Genomic DNA, 22,421 nt, shown 5'->3' on the forward strand with positions numbered 1-22,421 from the left:
TGTGCCACTGCATTCCAGTCTGGGCAACAGTGTGAGACTCTGTCTCAAAAAAAAAAAAAAAAAAAAAAAATTGTTCAATTTAGGTATGATAATAGTATTGTATTTTTTTCTATAATATTTTAAGGACACATTCTGAACTATTTACAGGGGAAAACATATGATGTCTAAGATTGGTTTAAAAACAATAAAGGGAGGCCGGGTGCGGTGGCTCACACTTGTAATCCCAGCACTTTGGGAGGCCGAGGCAGGCGGATCATGAGGTCAGGAGATCGAGACCACGGTGAAACCCCGTTTCTACTAAAAAAAATAAAAATACAAAAAATTAGCCGGGCGTGGTGGCGGGCGCCTGTAGTCCCAGCTACTCGGAGAGGCTGAGGCAGGAGAATGGCGTGAACCCGGGAGGCGGAGCTTGCAGTGAGCCGAGATTGCGCCACTGCACTCCAGCCTGGGCGACAGAGCGAGATTCCATCTCAAAAAAAAAAAAAAATAATAATAATAATAAAGGGAATGGGTTAGGGATAAGGATACAGACATGAGACAGGCCATGAGTTGGAGGTTGTGGAACTAGGTCATGGGTGCATGGAGGTTAATTATACCATTGTCTTTACTTTTGCGTATGTTTGAAATTTTTCTAAAATAAAAATCAGGCTGGACATGGTGGCTCATTCCTGTAATGCCAGCACTTTGGGAGGCTGAGGTGGGAGGATCATTTCAGGCTAGGAGTTCAAGACCAGCCTGGGAAACATAGTGAGAACTCCATCTCTATAAAATAGCAAAATAAAATAAAATAAATATATAATCTATATATTACAACCTTCAGGAGTCTCATTTTAACATAATTTTCCTTTAAATTTACATGGAAACTATTAAGCAAATTTGCTAACTGATTAATTGGGGGGAAAATTGTGATACGCATTTCTTATCCCTATTCTCTACTTCCAAAGTGAGGGAAGATTATTCTGAAACTGTCAACTTACATGGTCTTTCTGCATTTTACCGTTATCATGAAAATGAGATGTCTCATGTTGCATATTGGTCCACGGTAGATTTACAGTATCAGTGTTATGGGTTGTATGTGAGGTGTTTGTTCTTTTTTGGGTGGGAGATGGGGTCTCACTATGTTGCCTATGCTGGTCTTTTAACTCCTGGGCTCAAGTGATGCTCTGCCTTAGCCTCCCCAGTAGCTAGGACTACAGGCAATCCTTAAAAAAAAAATTATGTGCCGAGTGTGGTGGCTCACGCCTGTAATCCCAGTACTTTGAGAGGCCGAGGTGGCTGGATCACCTGAGGTCAGGAGTTGAAGACCAGCCCGGGAAACATGGAAAAACCCCGTCTCTACTAAAAATACAAAAAATTAGCTGGGCATGGTGGCGGATGCCTGTAATCCCAGCTACTCGGGAGGCTGAGGCAGGAGAATTGCTTGAACCCGGGAGGTGGAGGTTGCAGTGAGCCAAGATTGCACATTGCACTCCAGCCTGGGTAACAAGAGCAAAACTCTGTCTCAAAAAAAAAAAAAAAAAAAAAAAGTATTTGTATCTTTTTTTTTTTTTTGAGACGGAATCTCCCTCTTTCACCCAGGCTGGAGTGCAGTGGCGTGATCTCGGCTCACCACGCCCTCCGCCTCCCGGGTTCAAGCAATTTTCCTGCCTCAGCCTCCCGAGTAGCTGGGATTACAGGCATGTGCCACCATGCCCAACTAATTTATTTTGTATTGTTAGTAGAGACGAGGTTTCACCATATTGGCCAGGCTGGTCTCGAACTCCTGACCTTGTGATCCACCTGCCTCAGCCTCCCAAAGTGCTGGGATAATAGGCGTGAGCCACTGCGCCCGGCCTGTATTTTTATCTTAATAAGCTAAATACTCCTCTGAGTAAATACGCAGGAAGAAAAAAAACTATTTAAAGTGAAAATATGTGTCTTAGGGATTGAACTATTTAGAAAAGAGCTTTCAACATTTAAGAGTAATCTAACCACGCACAGATACAGGTTTGGAAAATCATGGGTTTTGACCCTTAGTATTCTTATTATTTTGATTGTCATTATATTTATTCAATATTATTTTGAATTAAAAAATTTAAATCCACGTTTTATGAAACGAATTTCTTTTTTTTTTTGAGACAGAGTCTCACTCTATCGCCCAGGATGGAGTGCAGTGGCGTAATCTCAGCTCCCTGCAACCTCCGCCTCGCGGGTTCAAGTGATTCTCCTGCCTCAGCCTCCTGAATAGCTAGGATTACAGGCACACATCACCATGCTCGGCTAATTTTTTTGTACTTTTAGTAGAGATGGGGTTTTGCCATGTTGGCCAGGCTGGTCTCGAACTCCTGACCTCAGGTGATCTGCCCGCCTCAGCCTCCCAAACTGCTGGAATCACAGGCGTGAGCCACCACGCCTGTCCTTACTAAATAAATTTCATTACAAAAATAGAACTTTTGAAAAAAATCACTTGCTTCAACTGCTTAGAGCACCTGAAACTAAGGGTGTTTTGTTTTGTTTTTTTATTTTATTTTTTTTTTTTTTGGAGACGGAGTCTTGCTCTGTCACCCAGGCTGGAGTGCAGTGGCGCAATCTCGGCTCACTGCAAGCTCCGCCTCCCGGGTTTACGCCATTCTCCTGCCTCAGCCTCTCCGAGTAGCTGGGACTACAGGCGCCTGCCACCACGCCCGGCTAATTTTTTTGTATTTTTAGTAGAGACAGGGTTTCACCGTGGTCTCAATCTCCTGACCTCCTGATCCGCCTGCCTCGGCCTCCCAAAGTGCTGGGATTACAAGCGTGAGCCACCGCGCCCGACCAACTAAGGGTGTTTTGACAGAAGACTGATTAATATAGCGGTTTGGAACCTAGATGAGGGGACTTATGCTCTTTTTGGGTACCTGGAAAACTTTTGGATGTGACATCAGATCCTTGACCGTACTGATAACCAACAGGAGTAGAGTCCATTTCGGCATCAATCGGTGCTTGTTCTTCAGACTGGGAAACATGGCTGGAAGAATCAGATGTTCGCACTTCTCGTTTGCTTGACTTATAATGAGTAACTTCAGAAGGCTGTGACAATCTCAAATGTTTCGTCTTTTTAATGGACTCTTTCCTTGGTTCATGCTTGGCCAAGGGTTGTTGAGTATTCTTCTGGGAGGCTGGATGATAATTATACTTATTCCAAGATTTTCCACTTATTATACCTGTTCCTTGCTCTGGGCTTAGGTGAGAATGTGGAGAACTGCTTCCTTCTTGCCAGCCACCACTATAAAAAGAGGAACGTTCTACACCATTAGAATTGGCATCTTTATCTGAGAGACTGAAATAGCGGTCTTTTTCTTTCTCACTAATGTCTAAGGAAGACTTAATAAAAGTCTTACACACACTTATGACGTCAGTCATCTGAAGGAAGCTAGCAGCCGACATCACTTCTATGACATTCTGACCAGTAAGAGACAGTTTGCCAGAATATACGAAATCCAAGATAACTGTAAAAGTATCAGGGGAGAAAGCCTGAAATGTGGCTGTGGTTGGCTGACTTGTCTCCTTTGAATTCTGAGAAAGAAGCATTTTAAAGTAGCCGCTACTAGCGAATAATACATTTCGATGTGCTTTGAAGACCTTCCCTTCAACTAGAATACTGCAGTCACAAAATACATCTTGCCGACGCTGCTCATTCAGTTGCTGCAGGAGGTGAGACTGATGAGAGGAGATCTCCATTCTGAAGAGGAAAAGACACATGTGGTTACCAAAACCTACATTACAATTATTTTATTTTGTTTTGAGACAGGATCTTGCTCTGTCGCCCAGGCTGCAGTGCAGTGGTGTTAATCAAAGCTCACTGTGGCTGGGCACAGTGGCTCACTCCTGTAATCCCAGCACTTTGGGAGGCCAAGGCAGGGAGATCACCTGAGGTCAGGAGTTCGAGGCCAGCCTGGACAACATGGCAAAACCCTGTCTCTACCAAAAATACAAAAATTAGCTGGGCGTGGTGGCGGATGCCTATAATCCCAGCTACTCAGGAGGCTGAGGCAGACAAATCGCTTGAACCTGGGAGGTGGAGGTTGCAGTGAGCCAAGATTACACCACTGCACTCCAGCCTGGGCCACAGAGCAAGACTCCATCTCAAAAAACAAACAAACACCCAAAAAACAAACAAACATAAAAAGCTCACTGCAACCTTGAACTCCTGGTTTCAAGTGATCCTCCTACCTCAGCCTCCCAAGTAGCTGGGACTACAGGTGTGCACCACCATGCCTGTTTTTTTTTTGTTTGTTTGTTTTTTAATAGAGATAAGGTCTCGCCACGTACCACAGCTGGTCTCCAACTCCTGGGCTCAAGCAATCCTCCTGCCTCAGCCTCCCAAAATGAACAATCCTTTTCTAAGGTGAGTTAACTAAAATAATAATCAGAAGCCTCTTTTATTCCATTAAGAACACTTTCTTGTTGGAGAATATAATTGTCAAGACACAGAAGATAATAGGTTTCAACATATCACTTAATACCAGACTGTTATTGGCCAGGCGTGGTGGCTCACGCCTATAATCCCAGCACTTTGGGAGGCCAAGGCGGGCAGATCACAAGGTCAACAGATGGACACCATCCTGGCCAACATGGTGAAATCCCGTCTCTACTAAAAATACAAAAATTAGCTGGGTGTGGTGGTGCGTGCCTGTAGTCCCAGCTGCTCGGGACGCTGAGGCAGGAGAATCGCTTGAACCCGGGAGGTGGAGGTTGCAGTGAGCCGAGATTGCGCCACTGCACTGCACTCCAGCCTGGGTGACAGAGTGAGACTCCATAAATAAATAAATAAATAAATAAATAAATAAAGAAGAATCAGGGCCGGGCGCGGTGGCTCACGCTTGTAATCCCAGCACTTTGGGAGGCCGAGGCGGGCGGATCACGAGGTCAGGAGATCGAGACCACGGTGAAACCCCGTCTCTACTAAAAATACAAAAAATTAGCCAGGCGTGGTGGCGGGCGGTTGTAGTCCCAGCTACTCGGAGAGGCTGAGGCAGGAGAACGGCGTGAACCCGGGAGGCGGAGCTTGCAGTGAGCCAAGATCATGCCACTGCACTCCAGCCTGGGTGACAGAGTGAGACTCCGCCTCAAAAAAAAAAAAAAAAAAAAAAAAGAAGAATCAGGAGGCATCACAAACAGAATTAGAACCCCAAGAATTTCAGGAAATACAACAAAAGTTTGATAGACTATGAAATAAGTATGTTTAAAATGGTCAAAGAATAAAATAATGAATAAAAAGAAAAAACAAAAAAGGTCAGAGATAAAAGATAAATATAATTAACTTTTAATATGTTTATCGACCACTGCTTGCTCACTGTGATATTGTTAACCAGCACTGCATAACAACCACAAAAACAGTGTTATACACTAATAAGTACAGTCATGTGCTAAGTAATGACGTTTTGGTCAGCAACCAACTACATATATATGATGGTGGCCACATAAGATTATAATGGAGTGGAAAAATTCCTATGGCCCAGTGATGCAACATCATAGCACAACACATTAATCATGTGTGTTTGTGGTGATGCTGGCTAGAAGTGGTAGCTTATACCAGATAGTGTAGGTGTGTGGTAGGCTATACCATCCTGGTTTGTGTTAAGTACACTCTATGATGCTGACACAATGACAAAATCACCTAACATTTCTCAGAACGTACCCCATCGTTAAGTGATAAATGACTTTATTTAGCTCATTTGCCTGTAGGTAGGCTGATTTAGTTTGGACTTGTCAGGGCAGCTCTGCTGATCTTTTTTTTTTTTTTTTTTGAGACAGAGTCTCACACTGTTGCCTGGGCTGGAGTGTAGTGGTGCAATCTCGGCTTACTGCAACCTCTGCCTCCTGGGTTCAAGCGATTCTCCTGCCTCAGCCTCCCAAGTAGCTGGGATTACAGGTGCCCGCCACCACGCCCAGCTCATTTTTTGTATTTTTAGTAGAGACAAGCGGGGTTTTACTATGTTAGCCAGGCTGGTCTCAAACTCCTGACCTTGTGATCCACCCGCCTCGACCTCCCAGTGTTGGGATTACAGGCGTGAGCCTGTTGCTCCTACCTGGGTTCATTCACATATCTAGGAGATAGCTGATTGAAGCCAGACCTGGATGGGGCACCTTGTCTGAGGTAGTTGTGTTACGTGTGTCTCCTATCTTCCTCCTGGGACCAGTGGGCTGGACTGGACAATTTCTTCTTGTGACAGTGGCAGAAGTGCACAAGACCATGTAAGAATATATGAGGCCTTTTAAGACTGAGACTTGGAACTGGCACACTGTCACATCTACCATAGGCTACAGACCAAAGGAATCACATGGCCAGATCCAAAGTCCAGGGAAGGCGGAATATCTTCTTCCCAGTTAGTGGGAAGAATTGCAAAGCACAACAAAGCATGTAAATACAGGTAAGGGATGAAGAATTGAAGCCAACAATGCTATCTAAATACCCTTTCCTCCTTTTAAAATTGGGTTGTCTTTTTAAAATTGATTTATAATTATCCTTTTATCTATCCTACATACTAATCCTTTATCAGTGCTATGCCTTGCAAATATCTTCTCCCAGTTTGTGTGGTTTCTCTTTTTAATATCCTTTAAGGTTTTTTTCATTAAAAAATAACCTTTTAGTGCTGGGCACAGTGGCTCACACCTGTAATTCCAGCAGTTTGGGAGGCTGAGGTGGGCGGATCACCTGAGGTCAGGAGTTGGAGACCAGCCTGGCCAACATGGCGAAAACTGTCTCTACTAAAAATACCAAAATTAGCCGGGTGTGGTGGCACACATCTGTAATCCCAGCTACTTGGGAGGCTGAGGCAGAAGAATGGCTTGAACCTGGAGGTGGAGACTGCAGTGAGCCGAGATCATGCCACTGCATTCCAGTCTGGGTGACAGAGAGAGGCTCTGACTCAAAAAAAAAAAAAAAAAAAAGAAACTTTTAATTTTGTTAGTATTTTTTGTTTTTGTTTTTGAGTCAGGGTCTCACTTTGTTGCCCAGGCTGAAGTACATGACGCGATCATGGCTCACTGCAGCCTCCAGGCTCAAGTGATCCTCCCACCTCAGCCGCCACCTGAGTAGCTGGAACTACAGGTGCACATCACCACACCCGGTCAATATTTTGATTTTTTTTGTAGAGATGGGGATCTCATTATGTTGCCTAGGCTGGTCTCAAATTCTTGGGCTCAAGCGATCCACCCTCCTCACCTGCCCAAGTGCTGGGATTACAGGTGTAAGCCACTACATCCGGCTGCTTTTAGTTTTAGGTTTTTTTTTTTTTTTTTTTTTTTGAGACAGAGTTTCGCTCTTGTTGCCCAGGCTGGAGTGCAATGGCACAATCTCAGCTCACTACAACCTCTACCTCTGGAGTTCAAGCGATTCTCCTGCTTCAGCCTCCCCAGTAGCTGGGATTACAGGCATGCGCCACCATGCCTGGCTAATTTTTGTATTTTTATTATTTATTTATTTTTCTTGAGACAGAGTCTCGCTCTGTCTCCCAGGCTGGAGTGCAGTGGCACGATGCCGGCTCACTGCAACCTCGGCCTCCTGGGTTCACGCAATTCTCCTACCTCAGCCTCCCAAGTAGCTGGGATTACAGGTTCCTGGCTAATTTTTATATTTTTAGTAGAGACGAGGTTTCACCATGTTGGCCAGGCTGGTCTCAAACTCCTGACCTCAGGTGATCCACCCACCTTGGCTTCTCAAAGTGCTGGGATTACAGGCGTGAGCCACTGCACCCAGCGCCGATTTTAGTTTTAATACAGTCAAATTTATCAATCAGTAATGGTATGTTTCTTCTGTATTTTAAGAAATCCTTCCCTATCTCAAGGACATAAAGACATCTTTTAAAGTTCTGTTTTTCACTTTTAGGGCTTTTAATCTACTTCAATTTATTTTGTACATAGTATTCTGATTTTTTTCCATATAAACAACTTTTCTGGCACCATTCATTGAACAGTTTATCCTTTCCCCACTCATTTGTTGTTGTTGTTTGAAATAGAGACAGGGTCTCACCATGTTGCCCAGGCTGGTCTCAAACTCCTGAGCCCAAGTGATCCACCCACCTTGGCCTCCCAAAAATGCTGGGATGACAGGCATGAGCCTCCACACCCAGCCTTCCCCACTAATTTGTAATGGTACTACTGTTATACATCTAGTGTTCATAATTCATGGATGCACTGATGAATTTTTTATTCAGTTCAGTTTATCAGTTTGCCTGCCTCTGCACCCATACTTCACAGTATTAATTATCAAAACTTTAAAATGAGTTGCCTCACCTCTTCAAGTTTTTTTTTTTTTTTTTTTGAGATGGAGTCTCACTCTCTGTTGCCCAGGCTGGAGTGCAGTGGTACAATCTCAGCTCACTGTATCCTCCATCTCCCAGGTTCAAGCGATTCTCCTGCCTCAGCCTCCTGAGTAGCTGGGATTACAGGCACACACCACCATGCCTGGCTAATTTTTGTATTTTTAGTAGAGAGGGGGTTTCACTATGTTGGCCAGGCTGGTCTCGAACTCCTGACCTCGTGATCCACCCGCCTTGGCCTCCCAAAGTGCTGGGATTACAGGCGTTGAGCCACCAGGCCCGGCCTCAAGTAACATTTTTTTCAAAAATGCTGTCAACGCTTCTACCTCATAAACATTAGCATCAGTTTGACAAGCTTCATTATTGTATTGAACTTATAGATTAATTTAGGGGAGAATTCACATCTTTATAATGTTGAGTCTCACCATCCTTGAACATGGTCTAATTCATTTATTGAGGTCTTTCATACTCTTCCATGTTATTTTCTCTGTTAAGATCTTACATATTTTTGTTAGATTTATTCCTACTGCTCATAGATTTTATTGCTATAGTGAATGGGCACTTTTTTTCCTACTGCATTATTATTGGCTTATAGGTATACTATTCATATTTGTATATTAATCTGGTATGTAGCAATCTCTCTTATTAGCTAAAGTCTCTTATTCTAATGGTTTATCCAAAGATTTTCTGAGTCCAGGTGCTGTATAGCTCACACCTATAATCCCAGCACTTTGGGAGGCCAAGTTGGGAGAATCGCTTGAGCCCAGGAGTTCAAGAGCAGCCTGGGCAACATAGGGAGACCGTCTCTACAAAAATAAGAAGATAGCACATATCTGTGGTCTTGGCTACTTGGGAGGCCGAGGTAGTAGGACTGCTTGAGCCCAGGAGGTTGAGGCTGCAGTAAGCCATGATGGTGCTACTGTACTCCAGCCTGAACCTCAGAGCAAGACCCTTCTCAAAAAAAAAAAAAAAAAAAAAAAAAATCAGAAACACTCTTCGTAGATAATCATATGTCTGCAAATAAGGAGTTTTATTTCATGTAGTTCCATTTTTCTGTCTCATTTCTTATGTTTGTCCTATTGCATGGGCTAGGATCTCCCATAAAGTGTGGAACAGAGGCCATGACAGCAGGCGTCATTTGCAGAATGGAAACACTGCTAAAATTTAACTATTAATAATGATGTTTAGGCTGGGCATGGTGGCTTACACCTCTAATGCTGGCACTTTGGGAGGCCACGGCGGGAGGATCACTTGAGCCCAGGAGTTTGAGACCAGCCTAGGCAACAAAAGTGAGATACTGTCTCTACAAACAAAACAAAACAAAAACAATTAGCTGGGCATGGTGGCATGCACCTGTGGTCCCGGCTACATGGGATGCTGGTGGCAGGATCCCTTGAGCCCAAGAGCTCAAGGCTGCAGTGATCCTTTTTTGCACCACTGCACTCCGGCCTGAGCAACAGCGACAGACTCTATCTCAAAAAAAAAAAAAAAATGATGACGTTTAGTATAGGAGTTTGATTGGTACCCTTTTGTTTTCAATTTGCTAAAACTTAAAAAATCATAAATTGGTGCTAAATTGTGTTTATTCTGCATTTATATGTTTTCCCATCTTTGTATATTAGTTTCCTAGGGCTGCCATAACAAAGTACCACAAACTAGGTAACTTAAAAAAATATAATTTTATTGTCTTGCAATCTGGAGGCCAGAAATCCAAAATTAAATTGTAAACAGGACCATGGTTTTTCTGAAACCTGTAAGGGAGGAATCCTTCTTTATTTCATTCTATCTTCTGGTGGCCCTAGGTGTTCCTTGGTTTGAAGCAGCTTATCCCCAATCTCTGCCTCTGTCTTCATATGGCCATCTTCTCCCTGCGTGTGTGTCTCTGTATCTTTACAAAGTATTCTCTCCTCCTTGGTCAGGTGTGGTGGCTCACACCTGTAATCCCAGCACTTTGGGAGGCCGCAGCAGGTGGATCACTTAAGGTCAAGAGTTCAAGACCAACATGGTCACCATGGTAAGATCAACACGGTAAAACCCTGTCTTTACTAAAAATACGAAAATTAGCCAGGCATGGTGGTGGGTGCCTGTAATTCCAGCTACTCGGGAGGTTGAGGGAGGAGAATCGCTTGAACCTGGGTGGCGGAGGTTGCAGTGAGCCGAGATCCCGCCACTGCACTCTAGCCTGGGTGACAGAGTGAGATTCCATTTCAAAAACAAAACAAAACCCAGAGTATTCTCTCCTCACATCTTCACACTGGCTTCTCGTAAGGACACCAGTGATACTGGATTAAGGGCCCACCCCACCCTAGTGACCATATCTTAATTTAATTACATCTTTAATGGCCTTATTTCCAAATAAAAGACTGCAGATTAGGGCTTAATCGTATCATTTTGGGGGAACAAATTTAACCCATAACAATCTATTAAAATGGTATATTACATTAATGGATTTCTTGGATGTTGAATGACCTTTGTATTACTGGAATAATCTAATCCAGTCTTTACCTATGAGTGAGACTATATTAATGCCTCACCATCTGAACTCCCACCCCAGATTCAGTCACTTAACCTGATTTTTTGTTTTTTTGAGACAGGGTCTCACTCTGTCACCCAGGCTGGAGTGCCAGTGGCACAATCTTGGCTCACTATAACCTCTGCTTCCCAGGTTCAAGCAATCCTCCTACCTCAGCCTCTAGAGTAGCTAGGACTACAGGCGTGCACCACCATGCCTGGCTAATTTTCTGTATTTTTAGTAGAGATGGCGTTTCACTATGTTTCCCAGGCTGGTCCCAAACTCCTGGGCTCAAGCAATCCACCTGCCTCGGTCTCCCAAAGTGTTGGGATTACAGGTATGAGCCACTGCACCTGGCCTAAGCAGTTATTTTAAAAATACATTAACTCTATGAAAGTTATAAATATGAACATATATAGAGATGAAGACCCTATAATGAATTAGTTCTCAAGGAGTTCTGTCTAGAATGAAGTTTCTTCCATGTTTAATATAGGCCAGGTTCTACTAGTAATGGGCTTCAAAATCCCAAATCTCCCAGAAATTATTAAATAAAAAAGACTGAGTCACTTAGCTAGCGATTGGACATGCTCAGTGCCGAAAGACCCAGCTTTTGCTGAGTCCTTATATGACCTTGTTTCTGGAGTACAGACAAACCCGGGATACTGTGCTCACAGAGACATAATATATGCATGGTTATGTCACACAAGTGCAAAACAAGACATCTGGGAATATTGCTACAGAAGCATTAAATCGATGCCTAATCTTTTACAGGCTGAGTATCCTTTTTTTTTTTTTTTTGAGACAGAGTTTCACTCTTGTTGCCCAGGCTGGAGTGCAATGGCACGATCTCACTGCAACCTCCGCCTCCCGGGTTCAAGTGATTCTCCTGTCTCAGCCTCCCGAGTAGCTGGGATTACAGGTATGTGCCACCACGCCCAGCTAATTTTTGTATTTTTAGTAGAGACAGGGTTTCTTCATGTTGGTCAGGCTGGTCTCGAAGTCCTGACCTCAGGTGATCCGCCCGCCTCGGCCTCCCAAAGTGCTGGGATTACATGTGTGAGCCACCGCGCCCGGCCAGGTTGAGTATCCTTTATCCAAAATGCTTGGGACCAGAAGCACTTTGAATTTCATATTTTTTTGGATTTTGGAATATTTTCATTATACTTAGGTTCAGCATCCCTAACTGGAAAATCCAAAATCCAAAATGCTCCAATGAGCATTTCCTTTGAGCATCAGGTTAGTACTCAAAAAGTTTTAGATTTTGGAGCATTTCAGATTTTGAATTTTCGGGTTAGGGATACTCAACCTGTACTAGCATATCCTCTCAGTTAAAATATAATAATTCCTCTGTTCTCTTTGAAACAAGGTAGTTGGGTCATGACATGTTTTTGATATGATAAATAATGCTTAATATGGTTTGGCTGTGTCCCCACCCAAAATCTCACCTTGAATTGTAATCCTCATGGGTGGGACCAGGTGGAGGTAACTGAATCATAGGTGCAGTTCCCCCCATGCTGTTCTCATTACAGTGAGTGAGTCTCACGAGATTTGATGGTGTTATAAGCATCTGGCATTTCCTCTGCTGGCACTCACTCCATCCTGCCGCCCTGTAAAGATGCCTGCTTCTCCTTCACCTTCTGCCATGATTGTAAGCTTCCTGAGGCCTCCCCAGCAACGCAGAACTGAGTCAATTGAACCTCTTTCTTTTATGAGTTACCCAGTCTCGGGTATTTCTTCATAAGCAGTGTGAGAACAGACTAATACAATGCTGCAACAAATACTTTTGCAGGCCGGGCACGGTGGCTCACACCTGTAATCCTAGCACTTTGGGAGGCCGAGGCGGGTGGATCACCTGAGATCAGGAGCTTGAGACCAGCCTAGCCAATGTGGCGAAACCCCGTCTCTACTAAAACTACAAAAATTAGCCAGACATGTTGACGTGCACCTGTAATCCCAGCTACTCAGGAGGCTGAGGCAGAAGAATCGCTTGAACCTGGGGGATGGAGGTTGCAGTGAGCCGAGGTCTTGCCATTGCACTCCAGCCTGGGCAACAAGAGGGAAACTCTATCTCAAAAAATAAATAAATAAATAAATAAAATATATATATATATATATATATATATATATATGTTTGCGTATACATCCTTGAGCATTGCTGTGGTTTTAATGTCCCTACAAACTCATGTAACAGTATTAAGAGGTAGATCAAAGAAGTTATTAAGTCGTGTGGGCACCTCATTCATGCATGGGTTAATGCCGTTATCTTGGGAGTGGGTTCGTTAGCATGGGAGTGGGCTCCTGCTAAGAGTTTGGCCCCCTTGTTGTCTCTCTGTGTTGCCCCTGTGCTTCCTTGCCATGGGATGCCTTCCGCCATCCGATGATCCTTGCCAGATGCTGGCATCAGATCTGTGAGCCAAATAAACTTCTGTTCTTTATAAATTACTCAGTCTGTGGTATTCTGTTTTAGCAACAGTAACGGATTAAGACAAGCATTTAGGACATAATTTGATTCCTAGAAGTCCAGTTGTTAAGTGGGTACTGACGAACGTCCTTCCGAAAACACTGTATCAATTTGTATCTCCATCAACACCATAGGACAGTGCCCTTTTCCCCAGTATTTTCATTAACCCTGAAAATTCTCTCTCTCTCTCTTTTTTTTTTTCAGACAGAATCTTACTCTGTTGCCCAGGCTGCAGTACAGTGGTGCGATCTTGGTTCACTGCAACCTCTGCCTCCCAGGTTCAAGTGATTCTCGTGCCTCAAGCTTCCCTAGTAGCTGGGACTACAGGCATGTGCCACCATGCCCAGCTAATTTTTTTTTTTTGAGACAGAGTCTCGCTCTGGCGCCCAGGCTGGAGTGCAGTGGTGCAATCTCGGCTCACTGCAAGCTCCGCCTCCCGGGTTCACGCCATTCTCCTGCCTCAGCCTCTCCGAGTAGTTGGGACTACAGGGCGCCCACCACCACGCCCGGCTAATTTTTTGTATTTTTAGTAGAGACGGGGTTTCACCGTGGTCTCGATCTCCTGACCTCGTGATCCGCCCGCCTCGGCCTCCCAAAGTGCTGGGATTACAAGCATGAGCCACCGTGCCCAGCCAGCTAATTTTTTTGTATTTTTAGTAGAGACGGAGTTTCACCATATTGGCCAGGCTTGTCTCGAACTCCTGGACTCAAGTGATCTGCCTGCCTCAGCCTCCCAAAGTGCTGGGATTATATATAGGCATGAGCCACTGTGCCCAGTCAACGCTCTCTTTAAAAATTTTTTTTTTGTTTTTGTTTTTTTGAGACAGAGTCTCACTCTGTAGCCCAAGCTAGAATGCAGTGGCGCAATCTTGGCTCACTGCAATGTCCACCTCCCGGGCTCAAGCGATTCTTCAATCCACCCGCCTGAGCTTCCCCAAATTTTGGGATTACAGGTGTGAGCCACTATGCCTGGCCTCTCCCTTTAAAATGTTGTCCCATCTACCCTTACAGAAAAATAACAGGAAAATATCAACACTATTATTTAACATTGTCCTGGAAGTACTAGCCAATGAATTAGACAAGATAACTAACTACAACGTGTGAATATTAAAAATAATAAGTTATTATTACTGCAGGTGATACTCTATATCTATAAAGTAAAACATGTAAAATCAGAAAACTATAAAAGTAAAATTCTTTTCCCTTGTTGGAGTAACTGGTACTAGACTTGGCCTTCTGCTATAAACAATTAGAAAAACTGAACAAAATGCATGAAAAAAATTGTTTTCAGACAATGAAATCAGGGAGTATGGGACTGTGATCCCTGAGAGAATGGAACCAAGTGAGGTATGTCCTGCTATCACTTTGGCTTTTTGGACTGGAATACAGGAAGAGAAAATCACACTGAATGGAGCAGAGATCGGTGTTCAGGAGCGTGAGATGCCTGGAAGTTTGAGGCAAAGCACCAGAGAAGAGGTAAGTATGCAAAGAGATCAATAACTCTTCACAGGAGCCCTGAGTTTCTACGAGCAGAAAAATTCCCAGAGCTCACACACAGAGAGTTGGAAGATATTTAAGTTGTTTTTTTTTTTCTTTTTTTTTTGAGATGGAGTCTCGCTCTGTTGCCCAGGCTGGAGTGCAATGGCGTGATCTCAGCTCACTGCAACCTCTGCCTCCCAGGTTCAAGTGATTCTCCTGTCTCAGCCTCCTGAGTAGCTGGGACTACAGGTGCATGCCACCATGCCCAGCTAATTTAGGATTTTTGTGTCCATGTTTACAAGGGATATTGGTCTGTAGTTTTATTTGGTTATAATGCCTTTGGTTTAGGTATCAGAGTAATACTGGCCTCATAAAATGAGTTGAAAGTTTTTCTCCTTGTCTATTTAATGAAAGTGTTTGTATAGATGAGTATTATGTCTTTCTTAAATGTTTGATAGAATTCAACACTGAAGCTATTTGGGTCTGGAGTTTTCTTTGTGGGCAGTTTTTAAATTATATTTTAAATTGATTTAATATAATTTAAATTTTAAGTTTGATATATGGCTATTCAGATTTTAAATTTTTTTCTTGTACTAGGTTTTTTTTTTTGTTGTTTTGTTTTGTTTTTTGAGACAGAGTCTCACTCTGTCACCCAGGCTGGAGTACAGTGGCGTGATCTCACCTTACTGCAACCTCCACCTCCTGAGTTCAAGTGATTCTCATGTCTCAGCCTCCTGAGCAGCTAGGATTATAGGCACACACCACCACACCTGGCTAATTTTTGTATTTTTAGTAGAGATGGGGTTTCGCCATGTTGGCCAGGCTAGTCTCAAAACTCCTGACCTCGGGTAATCCACCCTCCTTGGCCTCCCAAAGTGCTGGGATTACAGGCGTGAGCCACTATGCCTGGCCTCTTGTACTAATTTTGATCACTTATATCACTCAGGGAATTCATCTATTTCATTTAATTTGTTGAATGTATTAGCATAGAGTTCATAATAGTTTCTTTTTATTCTTTCAATGTTTGTAGAATCTGTAGTGATGCTTCCCTCTTTCATTCCTAATACTGGTAATTTATGTCTTCTTTTTTTTTTCTTGGTTGATCTAGCTAAAGGTTAATCAATCTTTATTGATAATGATTAATTTATTGATACTGATATAGGTAACCAGCTTTGTTTTCATTGATTTTTCTCTATCATTTCTTTGGTTTCTTTTTGTTCATTTCCTTCCTTCTACATACATTGGGTTTAATTTGATCTCCTTTTCTCTAGACTCTTTTTTATTTTTATTTTTTTGAGACTGGGTCTCCCTCTGTCACCCAGGCTGGAGTGCAGTGGCACGATCTCGGCTCTCTGCAACCTCCCCGTCCCGGGTTCAAGTGATTCTCCTGCCTCAGCCTCCTGAGTAGCTGGGATTGCAGGTGCGTGCCACCACGCCCGTCTAATTTTTTTTTTGTTTTTAGTAGAGACGGGGTTTCAGCATGTTGGTCAGTCTGGTCTCGAACTCCTGACCTCGTGATCTGCCCGCCTCAGCCTCCCAAAGTGCTGGGATTACAGGCGTGAGCCACTGCACCCGGCCCTTCTCTAGATTCTTAAGTTGAAACTTAACTCATTAATTTTTTCAGAACTTTTTTTTTCTTTTTTTAATTGAGAAAGGTCTCACTCCCACCACCCAGGCTGATGTGCAATGGCGTAATCATGGCTCACTGCAGCCTCGGCTTCCTGGGCTCAGGTGATTCTCCCACCTTAGACTCCCAAATAACTGTAACTACAGGCGCAAGCCACCACACTTGGCTAATTTTTTGTATTTTTTGTAGAGACAGGGTTTCACTATGTTGCCCAGGCTGGTCCCGAATTCCTGAGCTCAAGTGATCTGCCCATCTCAGCCTCCCAAAGTGCTGGGATTACAGGCAAAAGCCACCATACCCAGCTAAAAACTTTTTTTTTTTTTTTTTTTTAAATATAAGAATTTAAAACTATACATTTTCCTGGCCAGGCGCAGTGGCTCACGCCTGTAATCCCAGCACTTTGGGAGGCCGAGATGGGCAGATCACCTGAGGTCGGGAGTTCGAGACTAATCTGACCAACATGGTGAAACCCCGTCTCTACTAAAAATCCAAAAAATTAGCCGGGTGTGGCAGCGCATGCCTGTAATCCCAGCTACTTGGGAGGCTGAGGCAGGAGAATCGCTTTAACCTGGGAGGCGGAAGTTGCAGTGAGCTGAGGTCGCACCATTGCACTTCAGCCTGGGCAACAAGAGCAAAAACTCTGTCTCAAAAAATAAAAAATAATAAATAAAATGAAAAATGAACTGTACGTTTTCCTCTAAACTGCTTGAACTACAAACAACAAATTTTGATTTGTGTAGAGTGTTCTATAAATGTCTATTTATTTAGAAGTTTAATGTTTAATTTCCAAGTATTTCAGGATTTTCATGCGCTATTAACTTCTAGTTTGATTCCATGTGGTCAGAGAACATACTCTGTGTGATTTTAATCCTTTAAATATACTAAAAACTTAGGCCAGGTGTGGTGGCTTACGCCTGTAATTCCTGAGGCTGAGGCAGGAAGATAACTTGAGGCCAGGAGTTTGAGACCAGCCTGGGCAATGTAGGCAGACCCCTGACTCTATAAAAAACTTAAAAATTAGCCAGGTGTGGTGGCATGCACCTGTGGTCCTAGTTACTTGGGAAGATGAGGCTGGAGGATTGCATGAGCCCAGAAGTTTGAGGTTATAGTGAGCTATGATTGCAGCCCTGCGCTCCAGACTGAAAGACAGAGCAAGACCCTGTCTCTAAAATTAACAAATAAAAAATTTTTAAAAAATTATAACATGTTTTATGGCTCAGGGTATGGTCTATCTTGATTAATGTTTGCTATGTACTTAAAAAGAATGTATATTTTGCTCTTGTTGTGTAGAATGTGCTGTAAATGTAAATTTGTCCAAGTTGGTTGATAGTATTGCTCAAGTGTTTTATTTATTTTATTATTTTGAGACAGGATCTCACTCTGTCACCCAGGCTAGAGTTGCAGTGGTGCTAACATGGTTCACTGCAGACTTGACCTCCTAAGCACAAGTGATCCTCACAACTCAGCCCCATCAGTAGCTGGGACCACAGGTGCATGCCGCCATGCCAAGCCAATTTTTATTTTGTAGAGATAGGTGTCTCTCTATGTTGTCCAGGCTGGTCTTGAACTGCTGCCCCCAAGTAGTTTGCCCACTTTGGCCTCTCAAAGTGCTGGCATTACAGGCATGAGCCACCATGCCTGGCCTGATAATGTCCTTTTAAAATGGAGTTCGGACTATTAACATTTAATATAATTATCAATATAGTTGGATTTAAGTGTACTATCTTGCTATTTGTTTTCTATTTATGCCAACTTTTTAAAAATGTCTTTTGTTCTTTTTCTTTTCTTTTTGAGACAGAGTTTCGCTCTTTCCCCCAGGCTGGAGTGCAGTGGCACAATGTCAGCTCACTGCAACCTCTGCCTTCAGGTTTCAAGCGATTCTCCTGCTCCAGCCTCCTGAGTAGCTGGGATTACAGGCGCTCGCCACCACACCTGGCTAATTTTTGTATTTTTAGTAGAGATGGGGTTTCACCATGTTAGCCAGGCTGGTCTCGAACTCCTGACCTCATGATCTACCCGCCTCAGCCTCCCAAAGTGCTGAGATTACAGGCGTGAGCCACTGCACCTGGCCCATCTTTTGTTCTTTTGCTTTTCTTTATCCTGCCTCAGTTAAAGAATATTGAGGTGGCTCATGTCTGTAATCCCAATACTTTGAGGGTCTGTGGTGGGAGGATCGCTTAGAGCTGGGAGTTCAAGACCAGCCTGGGCAACACAGCAGGACCCCATCTCTGCAAAAAATTTAAAAAAAAAAATTAGGCATGACGGTGGTCTCCTGTAGTCCCAGCTACTCAGGGGGCTGAGGTGGGAGGATCACTTGAGGCCAGGAGTTCAAGGTTACAGTAAATCTATAATCATCCCACTGAACTCCAGCCTGGACAACAAACCGAGACCCTATCCCTGAAACAAACAAACGAAAAGAATATTTTTTTTTTTTTTTTTTTTTTTTTTTTTTTGAGACGGAGTCTCGCTCTGTCACCCAGGCTGGAGTGCAGTGGCGCGATCTCTGCTCACTGCAAGCTCCGCCTCCTGGGTTCACGCCATTCTCCTGCCTCAGCCTCTCCGAGTAGCTGGGACTACAGGCGCCCGCCACCACGCCCGGCTAATTTTTTGTATTTTTAGTAGAGACGGGGTTTCACTGTGGTCTCGATCTCCTGACCTCGTGATCCACCCGCCTCGGCCTCCCAAAGTGCTGGGATTACAAGCGTGAGCCACCGCGCCCGGCCTACGAAAAGAATATTGAGCACTTTTTTAGTATTCTATTTCATCTCCACTGTTGGCTTATTAACTTAATCTCTGTCTTATTTTTAGTCGTTGCTGTCAGGGTTACAATATGCATTTTGCCTCATTAGAATATGCATTTCACTTATTACTCATCACATATTATAGAGCTTCATATATAGCAGATTTCACAAACTACAGCCTTCAAGCCAAGCCTGAATGCCTACCTGCTTTCGTAAATAAGATTTTATGGGAACATAGCCATGGTCATTCATTTACATATTTTTTCATCAAGTCCAAAATGTCTACATAAATATGACACATTTTGTGCTATAAGGACAGAGTTGAGTAGTTGCAATGGAGGCCACATAGCCTGCAAAGCCAAAAGTATTTACTGTGTGGCCTTTTAAGTAAAAGTTTGCCAACTTCTCATGTATATTATAAGAACCTTACAGTATATTTCTGTTTTTTCCTTTTTCTTCAAATGTTTTTTCTGTCCCCACCTTTTCTGGAACCTCAGTTGCAAATATATTAGACTATTTGATATTGTTCCACATTTCACTAAAGCTCTGTTCATTTTTTTTTTCTTTGAGACAGTTTCGCTCTTGTTGCCCAGGCTGCAGTGCAATGGTGCAATCTTGGCTCACTGCAACCTCCACCTCCCGGGTTCAAGCGATTCTTCTGCCTTAGCCTCCTGAGTAGCTGGAACTACAGGTGCCCACCACCATGCCTGGCTAATTTTTGTGTTTTTAGTAGAGACGGGGTCTCACTATGTTGGCCAGGCTGGTCTCAAACTCCTGACCTCAGGTGATCTGCCTGCCTCGGCCTCCCAAAGTGCTGGGATTACAGGCCTGAGCCACCACATCCAGCCTAATTTTTGTATTTTTAGTAGAGACGCGGTTTCATCATGTTGGCCAGTCTGGTCTCCATCTCCTGACCTCAAGTGATCCGCCCGCCTCGGCCTCCCAAAGTGCTGAGATTACAGACGTGAGCCACCAGGCCCGGCCCTAATTTCTAGAAATGTTATTTGACTATTTTTATATCTTTCAATATGTTCATTTTTTAAAAAATCTTTGAGTGTATGTATAGTTAATGCTTTTACATCCTTCTTTGCCAACTCTAGCATCTCTTTCATTTCTAGATCTGTTTCTATTGACTAATTTTCCTTCTGATTTAAAAAAAAAATTTATTTATTATTTATTTATTTATGGAGACAGGCTCTCACTGTGTTATCCAGGCTGGAGTGCAGTGGCTATTTACAGGTGTGATCATAGCGCGCTACAGCCTCTAACTCCTGGACTCAAGCGATCCTGCTGCCTCAGCTTTTCAAGTAGGTGGGACTACAGCCTCATGCCCTTGTGCCCAGCACTAATCTTTTTTTTATGGAATGGTGGACACTATAAATATATATTTTTGAGTGTCTGAATTTTGTTGTCTGTCTTTAATTGAATTTTGGTTTACTTGTTAATTTGTTAATGGATCAGCTTGATTTGGAAGCTTGTTTTTAAGCTTTGGGGCAGTTCTAGAGTTATCTTTACTGCTGTGTTAGGTTAGTCCTACTACTAAGATATTACTCTTCCAGGGTCTCTACTTTATGCCCTGGATGTTCAGCTTCAGCAAAGAATGTTTACTCTGGCTGGTCAAAACTTATCAGCCAGGTGTGCTGGCTCACACCTAAAATACCAGCACTTTGGGAGGCTGAGGCGGGTGGATCACCTGAGGTCAGGAGTTCAAGACCAGCCTGACCAACATGGTCTACTAGAAAATACAAAAATTAGCCGGGCGTGGTGGCAGGCGCCTGTAATCTCAGCTACTCAGGAGGCTGAGACAGGAGAATCACTTCAACCCAGGAGGCGGAGGTTGCAGTGAGCTGAGATCACGCCATTGCACTCCAGCCTGGGCAACAGAGCAAGATTCCATCTCAAAAAAAAAAGAAAAAAAAAAACAACTTAAATATCTTCCAACTCTCTGTGTGTGAGCTCTGGGAATTTTTCTGCTCGTAGAAACTCAGGGCTCCTGTGAAGAGTTATTGATCTCTTTGCATACTTGCCTCTTCTCTGGTGCTTTGCCTCAAACTTCCAGGCACCTCACGCTCCTGAACACTGATCTCTGCTCCATTCAGTGTGATTTTCTCTTCCTGTATTTCAGTCCAAAAAGCCAAAGTGATAGCAGGACATACCTCACTTGGTTCCATTCTCTCAGGGATCACAGTCCCATACTCCCTGATTTCATTGTCTGAAAACAATTTTTTTCATGCATTTTGTTCAGTTTTTCTAATTGTTTATAGCAGAAGGCCAAGTCTAGTACCAGTTACTCCAACATGGGAAAAGAATTTTACTTTTATAGTTTTCTGATTTTACATGTTTTACTTTATAGATATAGAGTATCACCTGCAGTAATAATAACTTATTATTTTTAATATTCACACGTTGTAGTTAGTTATCTTGTCTAATTCATTGGCTAGTACTTCCAGGACAATGTTAAATAATAGTGTTGATATTTTCCTGTTATTTTTCTGTAAGGGTAGATGGGACAACATTTTAAAGGGAGGCCAGGCATGGTGGCTCACACCTGTAATCCCAAAATTTGGGGAAGCTCAGGCAGGTGGATTGAAGAATCGCTTGAGCCCGGGAGGTGGACATTGCAGTGAGCCAAGATTGCGCCACTGCATTCTAGCTTGGGCTACAGAGTGAGACTCTGTCTCAAAAAAACAAAAACAAAAAAAAAATTTTTAAAGAGAGCGTTGACTGGGCACAGTGGCTCATGCCTATATATAATCCCAGCACTTTGGGAGGCTGAGGCAGGCAGATCACTTGAGTCCAGGAGTTTGAGACAAGCCTGGCCAACATAGCAAAACCCTATCTGTACTAAAAGTACAAAAAAATTAGCTGGGCGTGGTGGCGGATGCCTGTAATACCAACTATTTGGGGGGCTGAGGCAGGAGAACTGCTTGAACCCAGGAGGCAGAGGTTGCAGTGAGCCAAGATCACACCATTGCACTCCAGCCTGGGTGACAGAGTGAGACTTTGTCTCAAAAAAAAAAAAATTATATTTGTAAATCAAATATATATGAAAGGATAATACCAAGTGAGGTTTATCGCTGGAATACAAGATGTTTAACAGTTGAAAATTAATCAGTACCATCCACTACATTAACAGAATAAAAAAAAATAGGGCTATCTCAACAGACACAGAACAGACATTTGAAAAATCCAACACTTATTCATAATAAAAACTCTAGTGAAATAGAAATAGAAGGAAACTTCCTCAGCTGCTAAAGGCCATCTACAAAAAGCCAACTGCTAATATCTTATTTAACTATGAAAAATCAAATGCTTTCCCCCT

At 43.2% G+C, this 22,421-nt stretch overlaps 1 protein-coding gene across 6 annotated transcripts in view; it reads right to left on the minus strand.

Annotated features, from left to right (window-relative positions):
• ZBTB8A (zinc finger and BTB domain containing 8A) overlaps positions 1-22,421 on the minus strand; it is a 62,721-nt gene that overhangs the window by 11,402 nt on the left and 28,898 nt on the right. For all 6 annotated transcript variants that reach the window (XM_055255565.2, XM_055255566.2, XM_055255568.2 and 3 more), the window contains one exon: positions 2,874-3,697. In XM_055255565.2, coding sequence (XP_055111540.1) covers positions 2,874-3,696 — 823 coding nt within the window. In that variant the 5' untranslated portion in view covers position 3,697. The remainder of the gene's footprint in view (positions 1-2,873; positions 3,698-22,421) is intronic.

This window comes from Symphalangus syndactylus, chromosome 12 (assembly GCF_028878055.3).
Source record: "Symphalangus syndactylus isolate Jambi chromosome 12, NHGRI_mSymSyn1-v2.1_pri, whole genome shotgun sequence".
In the NCBI taxonomy this organism is placed as follows: Eukaryota; Metazoa; Chordata; class Mammalia; order Primates; family Hylobatidae; genus Symphalangus; species Symphalangus syndactylus.